The sequence below is a fragment of the Phoca vitulina genome, unplaced genomic scaffold (assembly GCF_004348235.1).
Source record: "Phoca vitulina isolate PV1807 unplaced genomic scaffold, GSC_HSeal_1.0 scaffold14, whole genome shotgun sequence".
NCBI classification, from domain to species: Eukaryota; Metazoa; Chordata; class Mammalia; order Carnivora; family Phocidae; genus Phoca; species Phoca vitulina.
This window is the reverse complement of record NW_022589717.1, coordinates 2,519,852-2,534,410: the sequence shown is the minus strand read 5'-3', so window position 1 is coordinate 2,534,410 and position 14,559 is coordinate 2,519,852. Positions and strand designations below refer to the sequence as shown.

General features: G+C 36.3%; 1 protein-coding gene across 5 annotated transcripts in view; it reads right to left on the bottom strand.

Moving 5' to 3' along the window:
- The window catches only part of SPATA5 (spermatogenesis associated 5), a 335,078-nt gene that overhangs the window by 304,928 nt on the left and 15,591 nt on the right, over window positions 1-14,559 (bottom strand). For all 5 annotated transcript variants that reach the window (XM_032412773.1, XM_032412774.1, XM_032412776.1 and 2 more), the window contains exons 8-9: window positions 13,429-13,552; window positions 10,618-10,873 (exon numbers count right to left, since the gene is read on the bottom strand). In XM_032412773.1, the coding sequence (XP_032268664.1) occupies window positions 10,618-10,873; window positions 13,429-13,552 (380 nt within the window). The remainder of the gene's footprint in view (window positions 1-10,617; window positions 10,874-13,428; window positions 13,553-14,559) is intronic.

Genomic DNA, 14,559 nt, shown 5'->3' with positions numbered 1-14,559 from the left:
TTAATTTGTTCACAGATATTTGAGAAGACAACATGCAGCACTGTCAGAAACGGAAAAAAAAAAACAGTATGGAGGGGTGCCTGGGTGGCTCAGTCCTTAAGCATCTGCCTTCGGCCTCAGGTCATGATCCCAGGGTCCTGGAATCGGGCTCCCTGCTCAGTGGGAAGCCTGCTTCTCCCTCTCCCACTCCCCCTGCTTGTGTTCCCTCTCTCGCTGTGTCTCTCTCTGTCAAATAAATAAATAAAATCTTAAAAAAAAAATATGGAAAATTACAGATTTGTAAAAGCTATAAAAATTTAAGGGATCCATGAAACTCCTGCCATAGGCCTTCTAATTCTTTCCCAATCTAAGGTTCCATGATTCTAGACTCTATATAGAGCTACTCTATTTTATACAAATGCTTTTTGAAAATAATGTACAAGTTGAAACAGAATTTATATGAATTAAATGTTAAATGTATATCGGAGCTTGCAAAAATTAAAAATCCCTGGAGCTATTATTATATTAATGCAACCAATTCTCTGTGGTCCTAGATCTGCTACTAGCTCAGGTGTCACTACATAAAACTTAGCCTCTTTGGTCATATGTTATCTCAATAACTTATTAAATGGAAAAAATAAAATATATTTTATCTAAATTATTTTTTCAGCTTTAAAATTTTATGATGCTAAGCTTAAATGACTGGACATCATCCATTCCTAATCAGGCAATACTAGAATCTTTGCCAAGAAATTAAATTTTTAAAAAATACACATATTTTTATAAACCAGAAGTACACAATTAACTAGAGGAGCAAATGGACACATGTACACCATCAGCGAATATAGCTTAGGGCAAGCAATCTATGACGTTTCCTTTTCTTACGAAGTTTAAAGTTAATTTTTAAAATGTAAACAAAAACAGAAGCAGTACATCTATGTTCTTAAAAAACACAACTTTGAGAGACAAAAAACAGGTGTAGTTAATTAAAACAATAAATTTGGGTCATTTTGTTTTAATTATTCTATTTTCCAGTGCTCTCAAAAGTTTTGAGAATGGAAAACAAGACACAATGAAGAAAAGTCAAAATGCCTCAGGCAAGCCTAATGCCAACACATTCTTTCCAGTCTAAAACATGTTCCCCCTCAAGCTCTGCATCACTATCCAGAAATAATCACTTCCGGATAAGAGCAATTACTCTAAATTCATGTTCTTCAAAACCATCTGCTCCAAATTCAATCAACAAATATCATCTTGCCTTACACATATGGAATCGACAATTTTATACCCAGTGCTTACTAAATAATGACATTATTTCTGAGACTGCAATTAAGTTCCTTCATTGGAAACTAACAATGAACTTAAACGGATCACAGGAATAATAATGCTTTTCAGAATTACTACCTACCCTACAGACATTTAATTATATGACAAAGTAACATGAAACATGGCATCTGGATGTCAGATTTGAATTATAAAAGTTGAGCGTAAAATTTCCTCAGGCACATGAAGTCTGAAAGCAACTATAATAAAATTTAAGTCTCCTTTTTTAAAATATATTTTTTTCAAAATATCCAAACTATAGAAAATTTCTGTTTTATCCGGAGTCTTTACTCTCCCTCAACTCAATATTAAGTACAGACAAGGTGGTAAGTATCACTTGATACATCACTGGGAGAGTTCCATTTCTCACTGCTCATTAATAGAAAAGAAATCAAACAAAATACCCTCAAAGAGGGTATTGTGGTTCTTGCTTTATTTATACCTCAAGTGAATGGTGTAACGTAAGCTGACTGCAGAAGCCAAGTCTATTCTGAAGCCACTATCACTTTCAAAAGTTGCTTTTAAAAGTAATAGCACTACAGAAGGCATACTGGTCTCAAGACCTGAATCTTGGGCCAAGATTTCACCCACTGCTTGAACCTGGATGGATCACATAGTCTGTCCTCATCTATGAAATAAGGGAATTTAGTAATGATTTCTGAGAGGGTCTTCTAGTTCTAAAACATCAAGATAAATTCACTTCACCACTCCCAGGTTTAACAAACTTTCCTAAAAATATAGCTTTTAGTTTCAAATTTTTAATATCAAATTATTTACTTATGTTACAATGTTGAGTTTAAAAAAATAAAAAAGATAGTTGACTACAGCACAATTCTTATGCCAAGACAGGTTGAAGATTTACAGCTTGGTGGACTAGAGCAAGGCCCAGGTCAGAGAAGAGGAACCAGGAAAATAATGATGGAATATAACCTGATCTGATTTTGACATGAGGAGGAAAAGGGGCACAGATGCGGCAAAGGCAGAGGGCAGGCCAACTATATTCATCCCTTTTTTCCGGAACGTACAAAACTCTAAATAACAACACAACATTAAAATTGAAAAAGTAGTTCACAAGTACTATCTCTGTTCCCTCAACTTTCAATCACTTCTCAATTTATCACAGTCTAGCAGCTAGCCACAGCACCCCACTAGAACTACTCTCTTCCAAGGCCCCCACGATTTCCCAGGTAAGAAACTAACCGATTGATGTCACTGTGGTCACGAATACTGTTGATCCTAGCTCCACTACTTATTTCCTGTGTGATCTTAGGAAAGTTCCTTAACCTCTCCAACCTAAGTTTCCTCACCTATAAAATGAAGATAACCTTATAAGGCATGCGGTGAGTAAAAAAATGCATCAATATGTGTAAGGCAATTCAAGCAATGGCTAACACATTGGATTAGTGGTAACTAACACAATATTAATTCTAATTGCTTCCTCTCTGCAATCTTCCCTCATTTGAGTCACCACTTTCTTTTGGTTCTCTTCCCATCTCCTAGCCACTCCCCAGTCTCCTATACCAGATCTTTTCTTTTTTTTTTTTTTTAAGATTTTATTTATTTATTTGACAGAGAGAGACACAGTGAGAGAGGGAACACAAGCAGGGCGAGTGGGAGAGGGAGAAGCAGGCTTCCCGCCGAGCAGGGAGCCCGATGCGGGGCTCGATCCCAGGATCCTGGGATCATCACCTGAGCCGAAGGCAGACTCAGGCACCCAGGTGCCCCTACCAGATCTTTTCTAACAAGCCAACCACTGAATGGTGGTATTCCCCAGGACCCTTCTTCTCTCCTTATTAGCATTCTAAAACCTTCCTGATCACTCACAAACACCCAACACACACAGGTACTGTGATAACCTGTTACTCTGCAGTACTTGCCCGTGCACACTGAGTTCTAAGAGGAGAGGGTCCAAGTCTGTCTTGTTCATTGAGGCAGACCTAGCACCCAGTGCAGTGTGTGGCTCAATAAATGAATAAATGTCTGAATTCCACTTACTCTAAGTGATTTCATTCATTTCAATGGCTTCCATCACCATCTAACTGCTGACAGTTATCTCTAACCAAGACTCTCGTCTCCAAAGCCTGCAATTCAAAGTCCTGCACCTCAGACAATGTAAGGATAAGGAGGGTTGGGAGGTGGAAGACAGACTGGGCAGGGAGCAGGTAACACCACAGTGCAGACAAGCACAAAAGAAACAGTTCATTTTTTTAAAAAAACTCAAATTCTGAATAAATTTTGAAAATCAAGCTGACAGGATCTGATAAAGGTTAAATAAAAAATAACTCTTAGAAATAACTTATTTAGACAGACTGATTTTTTATTTCTGTGATTGCTTCAATTAGGAAGAAAACCTTTCCTCAAGTTTCCTCTTTTACAGTCTTGGCAAGACAACTCAGAGAAGTTTCCACTAGTGAAGTAAATGGTATCTATCACTGAGAGCTTAAACAGAATCAAAACTACCACCTGTTTCTCTGAAACAAACCATTTGGCTTCAGTCGTTTCAAATGAAGAACAAAAGTAATATTAAGATACCCAATTCACTGACCAAAAAAAAAAAAAAAAATTCTACCTCTTATAAAAAAAAAAATCTGCCATTATTTATGCAGTGTTGTTCACAACATCACACATAAAACTATCACTACATTTCATAATTACAAAACAGAGGAGAAAATTCATTGTTTCAGGAGATTTTATACTGCATAATTACTGCTTGTTTGCCCAGCTACAATAATGAATAAAGATATCCATTATAAGAAGCATTAATTAAAATGATGATCGTGATACATCAATTTCATTTTGTTGCTCTACTGCAGGCCTCCGGCAGACTCAATGTGGAATGGAGAGGGGCAGGAAGAGTCTGCAACTCTGCCTGTGTATGACATAGAGAGCTCCCAAGTTCAGCAAGAAAATCTGTCAGGGAGGCACCCCAAAACAAGTCCTATCAAATTATCTCTAGTTTGCATTTTGTTATTGATGGGCAAGACTTTTACTGATCCAAATTCAGGAAAAATTACTTCTCTAGCAAGGTAAAGGATTCTGCCAGATTTCCCTAACATCTCCTGTACTAGGATAACCAAGAATACTCCATAAAATACTAGTACTGCCAAAATTAAAATAAGCATCCACCAGAGAAATGAACAAATACACACAAAATACGAATTTTTTTTTTTAAAGAGAGACAGTGACATTACGAGGTTCTGTATATATCATAACTACTGCAGCCAGACTACATTTTTAAACCTAAGAACTCTTAAAAAAATATGGTATCCCTGGTTAGCAGGTGAGGAAACAGAAAATAAGAAATTAAATGAGTAGTGTAGCATTTGAATCTACAGCTCACCATAAGCTTACCACAAAACACCATTACTTCCCTGAACTTCATTTAAAAATACTGAATTTTTGCAGAATCAATTATTTTAATTCTAACTTAGAAAACAACATTGGCAGAATTCAAGAAATGGTGGAAAATTTTAGAAAAATCCTTTCATAAGAGCTGGACAGTTGCATACTTTGTACATAGTAGATCTTCCATAAATTCCTGTTAAAATAGCTAGTGAAGGGTGGGAGAGGGGAGTAGCAGATATAAATATCTCAGAATTCTGGTATAAGACAGATAAAATTTTCCACCTCAAAAAAAGTTATGTTATAGTAATTAGACTCAGGATTGTTACTTAGACCTACTTAAGTGTAATAATGACAAAATCATTGTTTAAATAAGACTTTTAATTCTTCCTGTCTGTGATGCTATCTTATCAAGGCCCAAATATTTGGTATGAACATGTTGAAATGATATGTAATCAACAAGGATGCTAAAGATAAATTCTTAGGATGTGAAGCAAGTACTTCCTTTCACTGTAAACAAAATGACTGAGTCCACTTCTTGAAGAAATCAAGCTCTATTTATATTCACTATCCTGAAATGGCACAGGCAGCCTTAGAAGGATAAGTTTATAATAAATCCCTATATTTGGAAAACATTGTTGCTAAGCATCTTCTAACATTCAGCAGAGTTTATATAATTCATGTCTCTGCTACATAATTAACATTTCATGTTTTCCAAAAAAGTGTGGTATGCTTATCTATGTTGTTATTTTAAAACATTATAAATTTTGAAGGAATTAATAAAAGGCTATGCAACTAATTAATTAGAAAGGCAGCCTAATCCCAGGAAGAATACAAACATAGACATTAAATGTCAGGATGTGTCAGAGTTGAACTTGTAAACAACTTGTCCACTTGAGATAAAGCATTTCAAAATGCAGCTGCTCTCTGCTTAAAAAGGTGAGCTACAAAACATTAGGCTTTTGGACAAGTCACAACATATCAAACCACACTCTAGCTCAGAAATTAATTATAAAAAAAAATAACATTTGAAAGTAAGTTTCACACCCAACGCTCAACATTAAACATTGTATCTGCTCAGATAAAAGATCCAAGTGTTGAAAGCAACACTACTGTAGTATTTCCAATTCTCACATTCATTATGGAAACAAAGTTAAAAGATACAGAAAATATTTAGTAACACTGGAATAAAAAATTAGAAAAACTGAGATAAGCACACTGTAGAAGATGACAGCATTACTCTCACAAACTATGGAATAGACTGTAAACCTTCTAGCCTCTGGAAAAGCATGCACAAACAAATTTATTCTACAGGGACTTTGATCTTTTGTATTAGTATCCCACAAACAACAACCTTTAGACTACAAAAACAATGGGAAACATAATTCACTTAGGTTATATGAAATTCTGAACCACTTCATTTGTATGCTATTATTAGACATCTGTGCACCACCCTTTGTTAAAAAAGGCAAGGTTTCTCTGGCTAGAAGGCAGTCCAAGAAGAAGGAAAACCATCAGACAGCCAATGCACAAAAAACTCAAAGAACACACAGGTCCACAAATCTTAAGCAAGCGAACATTCTAGGAAAAACATATATCTATATTTTTATTTGTATTCTTGTTAATTCCTGTTTCCTTAATTGTGGCTTTTCTATCTTTCAGAATTGTCATTTTAAAGTTTTATTCAGAACCATTATATGTACCTACAGGACAAACTTAGACACTTATTTTCTCCTAGAAGGAGAATTAAATGATATAGTTCAGAATAGTACATTACTGTCACATAAACACTCTGGGAAAAACTCAACACCATCAGAGGTTGGCAGAGATTTACAGTCTCTAAATTTATCCAGTTATTTAAATCAGTTACAGTCTCCAAAAATCAGGGTTAGTGGGCCAAGATCACTGCTTCTCAAAGTATAGCCCCTGCACCCACAGCATTGGTATCTCCTATAACTTGATAGAAATGCAAATTCTTGGGCCCCACCTGGACCTAATGAACCTGTAGGATGGGGCCCAGAGTTGTCTTTTAACAAGCTCTACAAGTGATTCTTAGACAGGTTTAAACTGGAGAACTACTGGCCTAAACCAGTAATTTAGAATATTTGCTCACAGCAACTGCAACTGGCTGCTTTAAAATCAGTTGGGAAACATAAATACTGGCTCCAGTTCCCTACTTCCCTTAATTAAACATGGAGAGGGAATGTGTGTGTAGCTTCCCAGGTGAACCTGATGCACAATGAGGTTTAAGAACCAATGTCCTAAGTTAGCGGCTCTCAAAGTGTGGTCCCCAAACCAACAGCATCAGCTGGGAACCTGTTAGAATTCACAAGCAGCAGCCAAGACTGAATCAGCAACTCTTGGAAAGGAGCACACCCAGCAATCCGTTTTACTAAGCTCTCCAGGAGATTCTGATACATGGTGAAGTCTGAGAACCTCTGCTCCAAGTGATCCATCCTGAATGGAGAACATATGAAATGAATGTGGATTTCGTGGAGAATAACTAGGAGACTAGTTCAAATTTACCACAGAGCTGAGTTTATTCTTCCTATGCTCAATACATACATCATAATATATGGAGATACCCGTGTGTTCAGTATGTAGGATACGCTTATGTCTATTTTACAGCAGTTGGAATGTAATCCTACTATTTTTAATGCTTATCGAGTTTTAGAGTTGTTTTATCTTTCCCTTTGAGTTGCACTATTAACCAAATTTATAATTTACTCATGTAAAGTGCATAGGCAGAAATTATAAAATTGTTTCAATGAGAAAATGCAGTTAACTTCACAATTGACACTAGTCTGCTTTGTGGCATTATCTCTAAGAACGCTGGGGAAGAAAGCCCTGACTAATCACTTACGTTTAAATTATTCAGAAAAACAGGTACAAAAGAGAACACAATAAAGGGCAGAAAGGTCAGGTGTAGGAAGAAAGTAGCTAATAAGGCCAGCACACATTTAGTAAATAACTTGGGTATTTATTTTCCCCTTTCCTTTTTCTAATCCTTCCTATCCTTTCCTTTTGATTTCCCCCCTTTCTTTCTTGTCCTCCCTTATATCTAGGGAATGTCATATTTACAAGGGCACTTAGATATCATCTGCCACAACCGCCTAAATCTACCAATAGAGAAAACTAAGGCTCAGATAAGGCAAAGAACGTGCCCAAGATCACAAGCCTGATTTTAAAAGCAGGTCTGTCCAACTTTCAAAATCTGTTTTCTACTACATTCCCTGCTTCTTTAGAAAAATGCCTTGCAAAAAAATCCTAGTACACTGTTCTTAAACTTTATTCTGCTATACAGAGAATGATACTACATAACATACATAAGTATTTAAGACAGTATACACAAAACCACATACTTTCCCTACTCTACACTTTACTTATAATGCTAATCTTTTTATTTTTTTATTTTTTTTTTTTACTTTTTTTTTAAAGATTTTATTTATTTATTTGAGACAGAGAGAATGAGAGAGAGAGAGCACATGAGAGGGGGGAGGGTCAGAGGGAGAAGCAGGCTCCTTGCCGAGCAGGGAGCCCGATGCGGGACTCGATCCAGGGACTCCAGGATCATGACCTGAGCCGAAGGCAGTCGCTTAACCAACTGAGCCACCCAGGTGCCCAATGCTAATCTTTTTAAAAACTACCTTCTCATAAACCAATTCATTGCTAGACTAGAGGAAAAAAGAAAATCAGTTCAATACTGATAATTTGAAATTACTATTAAGTCACATTAACAGAAGTTAATATTTATTTACTGCTCGTATGTACCAAGTATACCCCATATATCTATCTATCTATCTATCTATCTTCAGGTTGGAGGCCCCTCTCCATCCTTCCTTCTGATCCTTTCACAACTTTTTCAATTAATGTAACAAAGTAAAGGGTAAAATCTTTCAAATCTTCTTGTCATCCTCCTAAAGTTCTTGGGGGTACTATAGTGCCCATGAAAGTAGATGATCCTATTTACATCTAGTATGTAAATTACATTATCACATTTCCCCTCAACATCTTAGCACAAAATTTATGGACTATACTTACCTTTGAAATAAAAAATTAAATCAAAAAAGCCTTACACCACTTTGACAAAAATGTGTGTTTTATGATTTAATTTTGATGCAGAGCATAGATTTGGAATAAAATGACCTTAAGTTTAAATCCTAGCTCTGCCACATACCAGCTATGAGACCTCTCCTGAGCATGATACTTATATCACAGGGTTGATGTGAGGATCAGTCAAAAAAATGTTTACCCTTTCCCACCTTCTCACCACCCCTCATTCTGCCTATAGAACTTTTTTTTTAAGCTTCTTCTTAGATATGATTTTTTTCTAAATAACCACAGCATTTCCTTTCCCCAAAGGGAAAGTCACTACATTCTCCATAGTTTTATGAGTACATATTTCACTGTGTAAGTAGTTATTCACAAATCTCTTTCCTTCTTCAGACTGTGTGTTTCTGGACAGCAAGAATCCCAGAGCCTTCTAGAGTGCATGAAATATATGAGAAAGTAAAACAAATGTTTGATAAAGGGTACTGAAGAATGAATCCTTGCCTAGATGGGCAAGTCAAAAGCAATACCTACACAGTAATCCACACTCTTCATTTTCACCTAATGGAATGAAGGAAGCAAAGTTATCCACTGATAATTCTGCTTCTTGATTGCTAAGGAATTCATTTCCATGACTAAATCCACCATTTCTTGTGAAGCACAAGAAACTAGTTAGAAAGGGACCTGTCCTAGACCAAAATGCACCAAAAGAATGTTTACGTTTGCCTTGTAATCTACATAACCTATAGTTCCCCCCAACTGTGAGTCCTCTAACATGGAAATTGTGATAGTGCTCAAAAAGAATAAAACAAAACTGATTTTCTCCACCAGGAGTAAGATATTCAAAGACCCCTAAATATCCCTCCCAAATTTTCTTTTCCAACCTGTTTTTTGTTCTATATTCTCTTCTCTGCACATATCGAGCCAGATTAGAAAGATGAAAGGACTTAAAGGAAGAGTCTTTAAAGCCTACATATTAACTATGAATCAATAATTCGGAAGAAGTTACCATATTTCTATACTAAAGCTCTAAAATAACTAAAGAAGTTACCATATTTCTATACTAAAGCTCTAAAATAACTAAAAAACCTCAATTTCTTCCATTACCTAAAAGGGCTAAACTTTCTTTAAAACACCTTTTGAAAATGTTGGATAGGTCACAAACTGGAACAGCCTTTAGAGGTTACCAGAAAATAAACACATCCTCTTAGGACCAAAAAACAAATAAAAACAAAAACAACAATCAGATATTTTTTCAGTAAATTCTTATTTGCCTGATGAAATATTTCAATAGCTTATAAAAACTGCCCTGATTTGAATACATTTTTCATGGTTAAAATTACTCTGAAAAATTACACAAATGTTAAAAGGTCTTAAGGGCTTCCAAAGCCAAGACAGTTTATGCCGTGGTGAAGTTCTTAAAGTCAAAGAGTCAACTGATTAATAACAGTCCTTATATATTTTCAGACTTAAACATCACCATCACATACTCTGAGGCATAGAATTCTTAGATTTTGCTAAGTACTTTTTCAGCACTTCAAAAAATACAAAGCTGCTCCTTAAGGAAAATTTTGATCCTCCTGTAGGCACTTCTCCCTAATTTCCATAGCACAATATCAATAAATAGTTATCATCAATACTGCCATTAATGCATCCGATGATCCATGTGTATGTGTGTGTCTGTGTGTACTTAGGAAAAGTGTGAAAGGATATATGCTGCCATAATGGTTACTTTTAGGAGGTACGAGTGATTTTTATTTCTTTTTTATAGTTTTCTGAATTATCTAGTTTTCAATATATATTTTATGATTAGAAAAAAATTAGCTATTTCCATTAAGAAATAAGATATAAATTATAAGTATGTAAATAAACCAGATTTATGAAGCCCATCAATACAGACTCACAGTAGCAAAGCACTCTCACCTGCTTCATTACACAAGGCTTTCAAGTCTGCTCCAACGTATCCATGAGCACTATTTGCCAGCTGTAACAGTTCAACTTCAGTGAGCAAATGGGGTACCCTTTGAAGCAGTTTCTGGAGAATATCTAGCCGATCTGCAGCATTAGGAACTCCAATCTCAATCTCTTTATCAAATCGTCCAGGTCTTCGAAGTGCAGCATCTAAGGCATGAGGGCGATTTGTGGCCCCAAGGACCAACACCTGTCCTTCACTTCCTTCCTTTCAAAATAAAATGAGAATAAATTACACATTCTTCTAATATATATATATATATATATGTATGTGTGTGTGTGTGTGTGTGTGTATATGTATATATGTAGGCACTGGCTATATAAACAAGATCTAAGTGTCCAGGCTGCTGTCTTATCATTTACACTTTAATTACTCACCCCACATTTGCCTAAGTTCAGCCTAAATACTCCCTCACCGAGAAAGTTTTCCACTACACACCTTTCCAACTATAGTAAGTGATTTCTTTCCCACTTTTGGCATCTAAACTTCACCATTTCATAAATAGGAACATATAACATCCTACCATATAGTTGTTCTAATTTGTTTAAGTTGTCCTTTTCCCCTATTTTAAAGCAAAGACTATGACCTGCATATTATTCAAATAGAACAAGGCTCTATTATACAGTTGTCTAAGAAATCTTATTCATATATGGACTGTACTTTTTTATTCTGATAAATGTTTAAATTCCGAGAAATACAGATGATATAACCAACACCTGAGTATCAGCCACCCTTGAATACATATGAATTTTTCACATAGGAATGAAATTTGGAACAACAAATTATAAAGAACTAAGATAATGATCAGCCATCTGTGAAAGTTATCCAAGATTTTATTCTGATGACCCATGTATAATCTCACAGAGACAAGCTTAACTGACACGTGATTCAAAGTAAGGAAACTCAAACCTATTCACTTATACTGGCTGTGCCAACAGAAAATGCATGGATTACAATAAATCTATGAATTATGAATTTAGAAGACAAATACAGGCCCTCAAGCATTTTCATACTAAAACATCCATGTCACAGGCTTCCAGTCCTCCCATGGGCAAAAACACAAGTCCAGAGCAGACCTATCCCAGCAGCAGAGAAAGAGGCAGCAATAATGTAGTAATTAAGATCCTCTAAAACAAAGCCTTCCATCTGATTTCATACTCACCAGAACTCTTCTAATTATAATACAGCTCTCCATTCATATTAGCCTTCAAGGTGGAAAGAGTCATCCATAAACAAAGATATTTGGTCAGCTTAATGATTCTACTTACTGTAAATAGACAAACTGGCATCCCAGTTTAATGTATGTCTCTCGTGAGTATTGTTACTGTGGTGCAGTCCTCAGAGCCCTGCCACCCCCAACATACTAGCATCATTGAATTCTCCAATTTTAATGGCTGAGAACCAAACCTGGGACATAATCACACCAAGTTACTGCACCAAGACTAAGAACCAGGTGGTCATCCAGCCTTCCTCAGGTATCAAGTCTTCTGTTACTCTTAAAATTTTAACACATGTTGGGGCTCCTGGGTGGCTCAGTCAGTTGAGTGTCTGACTCTTGATTTCGCCTCAGGTCATGATCTCATGGGATGCGGAACTGAGCCTCATGCTGGGCTCCGCGCTCAGTGGGGAGTCTGCTTAACATTCTCTCTCCCTCAGCCCCTCCCCCCACCTGCACACATGCGCTCACAAGCGCTCATGCTCTTTCTCTAAAATAAATAAGTTTTGGGGCGCCTGGGTGGCTCAGTCGTTAAGCGTCTGCCTTCGGCTCGGGTCATGGTCCCAGGGTCCTGGGATCGAGCCCCGCATCGGGCTCCCCGCTCTGCGGGAAGCCTGCTTCTCCCTCTCCCACTCCCCCTGCTTGTGTTCCCTCTCTCTCTGTGTCTCTCTCTGTCAAATAAATAAAATCTTTAAAAAAAATAAATAAATAAATAAATAAAATAAAATAAAATAAATAAGTTTTTTTTAAAAAACTGTAACACATGTTAGCAAATAATGGAGACTTAAAACCCAACCTTCACATTATTTTCACATGTTTAGTTTCTACCAATAGGTAGTAAAAACCAGAAAGTTCCAACTATCCAGTTTTTTAATGCACAAAGAAAGGAGGGTTTGGGACTACATGATTTCTAAAATTTCCTTTGTTTCTAACATATTATAACTCTAAAAAAATGAATTATTTACAATCCTGCATAAGAAATGTATCTGGTAAATGGCTGTGAGGGGTCTGAGAGAATTTTTCTTCATTCTTGTCTCACTCCTATGAATCTTCCTTTCATAATCAGCACATAGTTTTTATTAATATGTGAGTGTATGCCCTATCAGAGAAACTGGTAACATGGGTAGATTATTTTTAAATGTTGTACATATTTTCCATTATTCTTACTTTCCTTTCACTTGTTAAACTTAAAGCCCCAAAAGAATCAATTTTTACATGAGCATATAAGACTTACGAAATTTCTTATTGATCTGAACCTTACTGATTTATGCTTCAGGCTTTTAAGTTAATACCATTTACTACAAAAGAAATCCATCATTGTATATTATTTTATATGCTAGAAAAACATGGCATTATACCCTCCTAGAAGTTACTAAGATATCTGCTGAAGAAAATTATTTTATGGGTCTTTCCTTTAGTTTTTAATATTTTTCCCTATCCTTGAATACCCCAAAGCTCAGACATATTTGATACTTTTTGCTACTACATACATATTATTAGGAGTCAACCCTTTCCTACACAGAATCGATACTGGTGCTATACTTACTGAACCAATACCATCCATCAGTGTTAAGAGTGACGCTACCACTCTCTTTTCCACTTCATTCTGAGCCCCTTCTCTCTTAGGACAAAGTGCATCCAGCTCATCAATAAAAATAATTGATGGGTGCCTAAAAACAAACAAGTAAAATGAATTCTCTAATATACATCTGATTTTTAAATTTGATTTATTGTATTTCTTTTTTTTTTTTAATATTTTATTTATTTATTTGACAGAGAGATAGAGAGAGCACAAGTAGGCAGAGAGGCAGGCAGAGGGAGAAGGAGAAGCAGGCTCCCCGCTGAGCAGGGAGCCCGACGCGGGGCTCGATCCCAGGACCCTGGGATCATGACCTGAGCTGAAAGCAGCTGCTTAACCAACTGAGCCACCCAGGCGCCCCTGATTTATTGTATTTCAATTAAAACTGAATACTTTTAAGTTTTTAATTGAAATGCACATGCAAAAGAATGAAACTGAACCATATACAAAAATAAATCCAAAATGGATTAAAAACCTATATGTGAGACCTGAAACTATAAAAATCCTAGAAGAGGGCGCCTGGGTGGCTCAGTTGGTTAAGCAACTGCCTTCGGCTCAGGTCATGATCCTGGAGTCCCGGGATCGAGTCCCGCATCGGGCTCCCTGCTCGGCAGGGAGTCTGCTTCTCCCTCTGACCCTCCTCCCTCTCATGCTCTCTGTCTCTCATTCTCTCTCTCTCAAATAAATAAATAAATAAATAAAAAATCCTAGAAGAGAGCACAGGCAGTAATTTCTCTGATATCAGCCATAGAAACATTTTTTTAGGTATATCTCCTGAGGCAAGGGAAATAAAAGCAAAAATAAACTACTGGGTCTACATCAAATAAAAAGCTCCTGCACAGCAAAGCAAACAATCAACAAAACTAGATGGAAGAAGGTATTTGCAAATGACATATCCGGTAAAGAGTTACTATCCAAAATGTATAAAGAACTGATACACCTCAACACCCAAAAAACAAATAATCCGACTGAAAATGGACAGAAACACAAACAGACATTTCTCCAAAGAAGATACACAGATGACTAACAGACACATGCAAAGATGCTCAACATCACTTATCAGGAAAATGCAAATCAAAACTACAAGGAGATATCACC